The sequence below is a fragment of the Panicum hallii genome, chromosome 2 (genome assembly GCF_002211085.1).
Source record: "Panicum hallii strain FIL2 chromosome 2, PHallii_v3.1, whole genome shotgun sequence".
Classification (NCBI taxonomy): domain Eukaryota; kingdom Viridiplantae; phylum Streptophyta; class Magnoliopsida; order Poales; family Poaceae; genus Panicum; species Panicum hallii.
The window spans coordinates 42,088,175-42,099,089 of NC_038043.1; the positions used below are offsets into that span (position 1 = coordinate 42,088,175).

General features: G+C 48.3%; 1 protein-coding gene across 1 annotated transcript; it reads right to left on the reverse strand.

Annotated features, from left to right (window-relative positions):
* Positions 1–1,531: 1,531 nt before the first annotated feature.
* On the reverse strand, positions 1,532–8,055 carry LOC112883581 (probable transcription factor RL9). Its single transcript, XM_025948903.1, has 6 exons — positions 6,801–8,055; positions 6,619–6,695; positions 5,908–5,953; positions 5,583–5,781; positions 2,408–2,480; positions 1,532–2,254 (listed from the first exon to the last, which is right to left on the reverse strand). The coding sequence occupies exons 1-6, from the start codon at positions 7,651–7,653 to the stop codon at positions 2,141–2,143; spliced, it is 1,362 nt and encodes a 453-aa protein (XP_025804688.1). The 5' UTR covers positions 7,654–8,055; the 3' UTR covers positions 1,532–2,140.
* Positions 8,056–10,915: the final 2,860 nt, after the last annotated feature.

Genomic DNA, 10,915 nt, shown 5'->3' on the forward strand with positions numbered 1-10,915 from the left:
TTACAAAACCAATTACATATATGGAGGCTAGTCCGCGAGATGAATCCATTAAATTTAATTAACCCATAATTTGACCATATTATGCTATAGGAAACATGTGCTAATGATAGATTAATTAGACTTAATAGATTCGTCTTGTGAATTAGCACTGATTTTACGCAGGTCAGAAGATCAGTCCAACCGGCCGGCGGAGGTGTTCTCGTAGGCTAGCCAGTTGCCCTGTGTGAACCCACACTTTCCTTCCGTGGAGCTTTGTGAAGCCTACTGTTGTCAGCAGCAGCAGCATGTAAAGGCCGTTGCCTATTCTATGCCCGGGCCTACCTGTTGGTTAACAACTCAATTAAGATGAAGCACTAATTAACACAAAGCATAGGAAAAAAAGTAGTCGGTTAACATTAAGCTTGGTTCATTACGCAAAGAGCAAGGAAACACAGGTAGCCTGAAGAAAAGGTTAGCACTAGCTTGGCTCCATCTATCCCCGGCTATCTCTTGGAATGTAATGTCGTTAGCATACAGGAGCATCTTAGCCTAGCCTGGCCTGGCCTGGCTCCCAGGTGAAGGGATGTCGCCGCGCTCTCACGGCAGGTGCCGCCCGGCCGGTCAATCGGAATCAATGCCGGCCAGCCGGCCGGCGGCTTGATCCCTAGCCCTTTCCCAATCAGAGGCTCCTCGCAGACATGTTTCCATCCTCATCAATCATCTATCCGAGCTAAGCCCTGGACCGCTGCTGGCTAGAGCACCATCGATCGATACGAGATCCTCCGCACCCGTCGAGACGCTATCTCAGGTTGGCACCAAACGTACCAGCAGTCCGTCGATCTCATCGCCGACCGGTGCCGCCGGCCGATGAGCTGAGCGCGTACGGCGTCGATCTCTCCCGGCCGGCTGCTGTCGCCGCGCGGAGAAAAAACACTTGTACGACGTGACCAGATGTTTGATTCAGCGAGCGAGAACGCGAGAACGAAGGGGCTGTCGATCTCGCAGTCTGGCAGCAGCAGGCAGATGGTTGCGTCGATTGGGGTCTATGCGTGGCATGTACTTGACCAGTGCCCCCCTGCCCGGCCGGCCTACTAGCTACCTCCTGGATTGGACCACCATGGACGGATCGATCGGACCATTCAGCTGGCTAGCTAGCCATGCATGAATCATTCACGAGGTGGTGGTACCGGAATTGATTGTAGGGAGATGCATGCATGCCAAGAGCACAAACAACTCTCCAAGCTTTTATACAGAAAAGGCGACCGCTTTATTAGTTTGCTTTGATCGATCTTAGTGTAAAAGTATGGCAATCAGCTTAGTGTAAAAGTGACCTGGCCGGCCTTTAGCTAAAATATTCGGTGGTCAAGGTTTCACACCTGCGTGCTGGAAAAGTGCAGGCAGGCAGGTCGTGTCAAGCAAGCTAGCTGGTAATAACTGACACGGGCAATGCAAGGACCTGCAGGGGACTAAAGACGAGAACAAAGGATAGATCACACACGCACACACATGCACGGAAAAGGATGAAATCTTCACCTTCAGTTAGATTGCTTCATGAGAACTCATTCCCTTTTCTTTCTTTTCTCCTTTCCAACTTTCCATGTGCTAATGATACGCTAGCTAGCTAGCTCCGCTCCACACACACCCACACACACTGACGCACACCACCAGGCCAACATCAACCTCACCAAACATGGACGAACGCACACGACTCACACGCACCACACGCACACGGCTTTACGCCGCCTCCATCGGCTAGCTCTCGCCGTCACCATCATCATCTACTACCATCCCTGCACGGCCAGCATCGCCGCTCGGCTCGCCACGGCGGCACAAGGAAACAAAAAGAGAGAAGCAAGAAAGAAAAGGAAATCAGGAACATGGCCAATCTAAGGAACCACCCAAAGGCTGAGTGAGAGAGACCCCCGCCCGCCGGTAAAGTCTTTGAAATTCCCGGTGCTCCGGACTCCATCTCCGGACCGGTGAAAATGCGGTTGCTGCTGCTTGTGTTTGTTCTTTCTTCGCTGACGAAAACTTGCCGTTGTCGCGGAGCTGGGGGCGATCAAGCTAGCATGCATGCTATCAGTACTGCTACTATATATATGATCTCAATGAAGAAATTAGCCTTCTAGGTTCTTGGTGAGCTTGGTGATAACGATGATGGCTAGTCATGATCCGCACCCTGCCAGTCCGGTCTCCCGAGCGTGAACTCCAGGCTCGGGCTGCTCAGCTCGTGGTTGGACACCTGCGAGCTGCTCGACCGGCAAGGCTCTGCATTCTGAAACACATGCACATTTGCAGAAGAATTAGTGAGCACATCGATCGTATATGCACACACACATGCCTGCCAATATGAGACCTGCACATATATATAGGGGATGCTGGTAGACAGAGAGGAACCATATATTCACAGCTATATATGTATGTATACCTCAATTGGAGAAGACAGTCCTGCCAAGCGGTGAGCGTCCATGTTGCATGAGTTCGACGACAGCCATGGGTCCCTGAACAAGAGAATTTTTCCATTTAGCAAATCTGTTACAAACTTTCTGAAGATTCTATATCCAATTTGAGACTAGCTAGCAGAATATAGTAAACTGGGTATTGGAGTGCTAAAATTGGCCAGTTTTCTTCTTTGAGCCAGGGAACTCATTATTGGGTACTATATGGTAATATTACTATATAGGAGCTAGGAAGATAAACGGGCATTCATATATACACAATCCCCAGTTAGCTTTATCTAAAGTGAGTAGCAACGTAACAGTTGCTCTTCATGATCAGTTAGTTACATAGCTCCTTTCTAGGCAGCAATCTCTTAAAAGATGTTCCAGTTCAGTACAGTCGTCCTGATAATGGCACAGGGAGCTGATGAGCAAGCTGCTGTCATGAGAACGAATTCAAGGAAAACAAAGGCTGAAGCAAGGAATCTATATGCTCCATGAGAGACAAATAAAATGTACATTTGTGGAAATGCAAGAAAAAATTGGAAGCATCCAACATATTTACTCATGCCGTTTCCAGTTCGCGTAAATGCTTCATGCCAAAAAACGATTCCTAAATACTAATTCTAGTAGTAACATGCAGAGATGTAAATAAATATATAATTGCAGGCTTGAATATTCATAGAGAGGAAACATGTTTTTGGATGCCCCCACATGTTGGAGACCATGGAATAGCTTAACTGGCTGTCCATTTCTTTTCTTCCTTTTTTCAATTGTGATTGTATCAGGAAAAGCGCCTTTCCTTTACCACTACTCTATCAAGATAATACCAACTACTCACTACCAAACCCTTCTAAAGTGCTTTTGTTTTGATTGGAACAAATGTATACTGTTAAGCATTTAGGAGCCAGTGGACAACTCTTAATGTATACTGTCAATCATAGATATACTACTATATGTGCAAAGAGTTATGTCTGAATATTTTCTAGCTAACGAGAATTGAATCAATAGAGTTAATAAAACTGCCACATCAAAAGATCAAATAAAATGCACAAAGCACAATAGTTTCTCTTTTTAAGAAATTTACTAGTGTTATATTCTGGATCCAAGCATGTTCTGTTGCTCAGTACAAATACTTTGACCACCATCAGCACAGTTGCTGGTCAATAAGAATATAGCATGTTCTGTGTTTTTTCAACTATAATTAGTTCACTGGCCATTACTAGTTTTGTGTAGAGCAGTTCCAAGAAAATGCCCAACAAACACTGATCGTCAAAGCAAACAAAAAGTGCAGTTCGTTATAAAGAAACAAAAACATTATTGCATTTCCTTTCAAAAAAATAGGGCAGAGATGGTTGCCATTTACTACGTGATTGATAGAGCATCTCCAGCAGACTACTCATCCCTCATACCTTATATATTTTTTTCTCTCCTTCACCAATAACACTTTTTGTATTTTTGGTAGTCAGTGCTACAACAGATCACTCAATGGATAAGATGGAGGGAGGAATCCCCTACATTTGAGCAAGAGGGAGGTGTGTTTTGACGATCACCAAAAATATTTTGGTATTGGCGATGGAATTGGTAATCTGCTGGAGCACCTTCCATTAAAAAAAAGAATTTTTTTAGTATTAGGGAGAGGGATGAGTAATCTGCTGGAGATGCTGTGTCACCGGATACTCTTCCAAAAAAATGTGATGTATATATATTCATTATTTGACTTGAACGGCTATCAATTATAAAAAAGATAAGGTAACAAAAGGAAGATATTTTCAAAATCTGAGGACTTTTGTTGTCACAAGCAAAAATGAATTGTTCTCAATAACCAAGGGTGCTGGGGAAGGTGAGAGAGAGAGAGAGAGAGAGCGCGGGGGAGGGAGGGGGCTGTGTCACCTGAGTTGGCTATGGAAAGGGGCAACTGAGCGAAAAAAAAACAAGAAATCAAAAGAATGCAAGTATGACAAAAGATGGGATGACAAGAAAGATGAAGTGGAGAAAGAGAAAAGCGAGTATAGCCAAAAGACAGGCTCACCTGTACTCCTACTTGCTTCCAAGTTGCTTCAGAAGTCATGTTTTCTACCCGTAATCTTTGGTGAAAATGTAGAATCACGTATGTAAAAAACCCAAATTGGCGAGACAAATCTAGCCAACTAACAGCCATTGTGCAAGTACGTCTTTTTTGGAGCTATACTAGACTTGCTCGACCTAAGATTTACTAAATCATAATGTACTACTGGTAGTCTGGTACTGCTACACCATCAGGCTTCAGAACCTAAAACTAGAGAGAGAAAGAGCGTACGAGTGAGAGGGTGTCGTGCAAATAATTGCAAAAGGGAAAAAAAGTCATTGAAGAGATTGGCGATGGGAAAGAACCAAGAGTCCTTGGTTACATATTCCTAGGCAATAGGGCATGTCAGGTCAATACCCCATCCCCCCTGGAATCAGAGCCATGCATTTATAAGAAAAGATAATGGAGCCCCCGGCCTACTCCTGCCCTAGTATCTAGGATAGAGAGAGAGAACGATGAGAGAGAAACAGGAGAGAAAGAGGACAAGGACAGAGCCCAAGAACCTACACACACAATGACACAGCACACAATGTGTTTTGGTAGGAGAAGCAGTCAAGCAGAGATGTTTTTTTTTTCATAAATCCACATAAACCAAAACACAGAGCAGAAGCTCAAGTCAATGGAGGTCATGGGGTGCGTGGCTTTTTGGTCTTTTCTGCGATGACACAGCATTGCATTGGGCACCTAGAGATAGGCAGCCCTGCGTGCACCTCTTTCTCCAGGTGTGTGCATGTCAGCATGTGTGTAGTGTGCGCCCCCAAAACATTCTTTTTAAACTCTTTTTACATTCAACCGAATAGATATGCATAATCACATGATTTGTACTTGTACATGCTCATCACTTTACATATATGCCAATGCATGCTAAGTTCCAAAGTTTGGTGGTGTCTTTGGGATTAAGTTAGCAATTAGACAAAAAAAAGATCATGCTGTTATCCCATGACATGTCATTATTATCTGAAGAAAGCGCAAAGCAAACGTGCGGGTGTGTACTGGCTGGGGAACAAACAAAGGGGGCCTTCAGGTCATCAGATGTGTGCAAAACACCATGCTGTCATTTAGCAGCAGCGCCAGTACAGGAGCGAGCGAGGGGGTACCTTGACGAGTTGCTCCACCTGGTGCTCGTGTTCCCGGCCGAGGACTGGTCCATGTCGCCGCCGCCCACTGAGCTCGCGGCGCCCTCGGAGGTGGAACGGTGCTCCCCGAACGGCCTCGCGCCGCACATGTTGTCGCCGCCGGACGCGGCCTGGCCGGCGCCGGGGAAGTCCTCGTCGCCGGAGCCGCCGTCGTTCGGCCCTGAACGCGCAATGCCAGCAGACACCGGCCCATTAGATTAGCAGCAGGAGGAATTAACAGGATTATTGAGCTAGCAAATCAGGAGGAGGACGAATGGCAATGCGGATTGATTAGCAGCGGAGGTACCTGATGACGCCGCAGGCTTGTCAGTGCTCTTCACGGTCCGATACATCTGAAAGGGGAAGCGAGGAAAGCACACCAAAAAAAGCAAAGCGATGAGCTCACAGGCCAACAAGCCAGTGGAGGGGAGTGGAGGGGAGGGAAGAGACAAGCAAATGGATGAGCAGGTGGATCGGTGCGCAAGAGAACACCAGGAAATGGACACATGGAAATACTATGATGCCATGCCCTCGCCTTGGAACTGTACTGTGTACTAGACACCCCCCCCCCCCTCTCCTCGCTCCTCTGGGTCCCTGGGAGGCCAAGAGCCAAGGCCATGGTTCTTTGGAGCTGAGTGCTTTGGGCCGTGCGCGCGCACACCTACACACATACGCTAACTAGGCGCGGATGCACATACATTGCATTATTGTGTAATGATGGCAACTTTTTCTCTCTCACTCACACACCCACACCATGCATCTCTCTCTCCTCTCTCCTCTCTCTGCACCAAGAATGGCAGTTTCTTGGCTACGAGGCCCATCGGTCCGTTTCACCGTCATTCACTAACTCTGAAGTTACTGCATTGGCGTTCTTGTCTCACCCGAAGAAGAGGAGGAATGGCAGGAGCGAGAGGAAGCAGAAAGCTCTCTTTGGGCCGGCGACCGATGGAGGTGAATTCGGAAGAAGCGAGTGTGTGGAGATGGCGGGCAATGGCGGCAGCCGGCAGGGCGCGCGTACCTGGAGATGGCTCTTGACGTGCGCTAGGGTCAGATCCTTCACGTCCATGAGCTCCAGCACCGACTTGGGCGTCGCCCCTGCAGGAGGGAGACACGAGGTGAGATTTTGATCGGGGATCGAGATCGGATGGGGGGAGGTGTATGTAATTCAGGTGTGGTTGGTGGCCGGTGTTCGGCACGCACTCTCGTGGCCGCCGAGGAGCTCGACGGCGTGGACGAAGCGGGCGTGGAGGGTGCTCGTCCACCGCATGCGCGGCGCGCGCATGCTGCGCTTGGCGGGGAGCTTGGGCATGAACCGGGAGCCCAGGCCGAACGGCTGCGCGCCGTGGAGGTGGTGGTGGTGGTGGTGCCCGCCGAGGCCGCCGAGGCCGCCCATGCCGCCTCCGCCGTAGCCGCGGAGGGTGTCGGAGAGCATGCCGTTCAGCCTGCCCGACGCCGACAGCATCCGGTGGTGATGGTGCGCGGCGGGGGAGAGGAACGCCGACGCCGGGTCGAGAGGGGCCGGCGGCGCGCCCGGCGCCAGCGGCGACGGCGACGTGGAGCCCAGCGAGGAAGGCCACGTTGACGGGTGGTAGGAGCCGTAGAACCCGAGCTTCTGGTGGTGGCCGCCGTCTCCCCCGGCGGCCGGCGGCAGGAACGGGAATCCCCCCGGGCCGTTGTAGATAGGTATTCCCCGGATTGGCGCCGCCGCCGACGCGCCCCCGCCCCCGCCGTCGAGCGGCTGCTGCATCGGCATGGTGGGCATCAGCGCCGCGCCCGCCGAGGTGGTTGCCGCGGAGGACGCGGCCGCCGGCGACGGGCGGTGCCGCCATGGCAGCGCGTCCTCGTGCTCCTGCTCGGCTGGCGGCGACAGCGACAGCTCCGTGGACGCCGTCGACCCGTTCAGCCTCCGCCACGGGTCTCCCCCCGCGCCTCCTCCGCCTCCGCCTGCGCCCCCTACCGTGGCGCGCCCGCCGGACGGCCCGGACCCCGGCGCGCTGCTCGGCAAGCTGATGTGGAGCGAGAGGTCCGGCGACGCCGCCGAGCTCGCCTCCATCGCCCGCTGTCTACCTTCCGCCGATGCGCCTCTCTATCCTGATCGCGCGCGGGCGGTCCGCACCCCTTCGCTCCTCTCTTCCTCTCCAGCTAGTTCGGAGAGCTCATGCGATCGATGGATATATACACATATATGGAGAAGGAGATGGAGGAGAAGGTTCTTGGTGTTGTGTGGAAGAGGGGGGCTCTTCTCTTGTTTGTGCTTCTGCTTTGGCCTTGGTGGGTGTCTGTGTCTCTAGTACTGGAGTTACTCCTCCTTTCTCTCTCCTCTCTCTTTCTCTCTCTCTCTGAAGAAGATGACTATGAGAGGCAACCAGGGATGAACTGGTCTCTTGTGCTGTCCCTCCTTATTGCTACTAGCATAGAAAGTTAGAGAAATTAAAGAGAGGGGTAGCTAGGAAGAAAGGGGGGGAAGAGAGATAGAATGTGAGGTTATCTTGTTGTTAAGGAGAGGGGCAGGGATCACCATGTATGAGAAAATGACACTTAGGGAGCAAGTGGAGTCAAAGGAACCATGCTTTTGTCTCCATACCTACACTATACATCATCCTCACACACAATAAAGACTAGACTAATAAAGATGCAGATGCAGGTGTATACCAGGCAGTATTATAATAATTTCCCCAAAAATGATTACTTTATGGTATTAAAAATATGTGCTCATGGTCGTGTAGGAGTGTATATTGTAGGAGAAGATTGCATCTGATTTTCTCCTTTTGTTTTTTGCAGGAGAGACTGGTGACCTGATTTTCTTTGGGTTTGTTTGGGGCTGAAAAGGCTGTGTGAGCTCGTGCGCCCGGGATGCTTTCCCCCCCCCCACGCCCCCAGGGCTTGGGCACCCCTTTCTCTCTCTACAGACCCCGCCTCCTCTCTCTCCACCCCTGCCTCTGTGCAACGCTGCACCCTTTTTTATGGGGGAGGAGCCAGCCAGCCCCTCTCTCTCTCTCTCTCTCTCTCTCTCTCTCTCTCTCTCTCTCTCTCTCTCTCCCAGGGGCTTCTCAGTGACCAGCTGGTCCACATTCTGCAGTGACACCACCGGGCCTCTCATCAATTTGCAGTGCACCCCCATAGTAACCGAGTACTTTGTGTTTGTGCAAAGTGGTGAGTTTCCTGCCAGCTGCATGTGTCAAGGTGTGTGCTCCTGGCTTCCTGCTGGCTGCCTTTTCACTTGACACATCCTCTGCAGACGCTTTGCCACCTGCATCTAGCTATCTTGTTCTTTCACACTTGATACAATGTGAGTAAGCCGCCCAGCATCAAACCCAAATGCTTACATAAGTTTTTTTTGGGACATTGCAGTAGTTGGAGAAAAATGTGTTTATTCAAACTTATTAAATGTACTCAATAAGTGCGACAGTTGGATCAAAGGTTTCATGTTTGAACAGAAAAAAAAAACATGACGCCTGCCTAGTAGAGGATAGCTTTCATTGCAACCAAAACGGAGACCTTGGTATTCATGACCTTTTGCCGCATGTTCGTCAATTTCTTCCACTGATTCTTCTGAGTTGTCGGTTTTTGGCTATTCAATTGGTGCATCCTATGGAAGCTCTTGCTACCTATGTTCATCGATCTGGTTCCTGTCACACTCGGTGTGAGTAAACCATCAAATAAAAAAATATTGGCGTAAGGTATTTGTGGTAGATGACATGGTCGGAGGGAAAAAAAGTCATTTCTGATGCTGTGCGTGAAAGGTTTCATGTTTCAATAAAAAACAAAAGATAGTCTTTGTTGCAAAACAAATACGGATACCTCAATATTCATAACTTTTTGGTCACTTCTTCATCAATTTTCCTCTGATTCTTTTGAATTGTTCATATCTTGCAATTTCAATTGGAAACAGACACCTTGGTATTAAAGATGTGTGCTTCGACTTCTCTTTTAGTCACCTTGACCTATTATCAAAGTTGTACATTTGAATTAACTTTAGCATGCATCTTGTTCAAATTGTTTATTGTCCTATTTGTGGTCCATATATAATATGTGAATGTGTCGTGGTTTTTGTCCCTGCCAGTGTTGGCTCCTCCATTGACACAACCACCATAAAAAAAGTGCTTACATAAAGAAGTTTTTAGATTTTTGTGTCATTATACTACTCAATGACACAGTACTCATTATAGCTTGTGCTGAGATTTTTGTGTTCTTATGCATTGTGTTTGACTAAAAAGACCATGATACGCTCACCTTGTAACTGATAGCTTTCATTGCAATAAAACTGATACCTTGGTATTCTTAACTTTTGTCACTTGTTCATAAATTTGTTCCACTTATTTGTTTGAATTCTACATACTCCTACCTTCATAGCACCTGAAACTGATACCTTGACATTTAAGATGTTTTGTCACTTCTTCATTAGTCACTTTGACCTAACCTTTAATTTTGAGTTGTCTATTGGAATAAATATTACCATCATCATGTACAAATCCTTGTGTGCTGCACTGTTATTTATCGTCTACAATATTTAAGCGAAGTGGTGAGATTGTGCTGGTTGCACTTGTCAAGGTGTTTGTTCTTGCTGGCTATCTTTGCATAGACACATTCTTATGGCCTTTCGCCACCTACATTTGGTTCCTCTCCCACTTGAAGTGAGTAAACCATCATTATGAATAATTTGTTTTTGACATGTTTGTGGTATGTAAGTATTTTTTTTGTTGAGGAGATGTGCTGTTTTGTTCATTTGTGTCATGAAAAATAAACCACATGAAGCCTGGGGGCCTTTATCAAATTTCCTTACATATGTACCCCTAGCTACCTGATTAAACTAACAGACCACAGTGATTAGAATAAAAATGGTACTTCCCCCGAATCCAGAACTTCCTGAAATCTTCTACTACTGGTGCCCCCTTGCATATGCATGTCTTCCCCCAAGATATTCCATCTAATCCAGGGACAACCCTGTCTGGGATTACTATGTCACCTCCACATGACCAAATCGATGCAGGGACAAGCATCTGCATGCATGCCGATGCAAGTTGACTCTCTGCTGTGCTCATCACATGATCATCATATGGCTCCAAACCCCAAGGCTCCATCGGGCAAGGCCTACTACTACATGCCTATTCCGATCCATCCCCTTGCATTGCATGCACACGCATTGGGAACAACTCCTAGCCTGAAATATTCTTTGCTTCAAGTGCAAATTTATCCCCTCTTTTTGCCGTTTTTGAGCGAGCCTGCTAGCTAGATCCAAAGCATTTTGGTTGATTAGGATGGAGCAGCGTAGGACCTGTCGTATAGACACCGGCCATTGTGTGATCAACTTACGA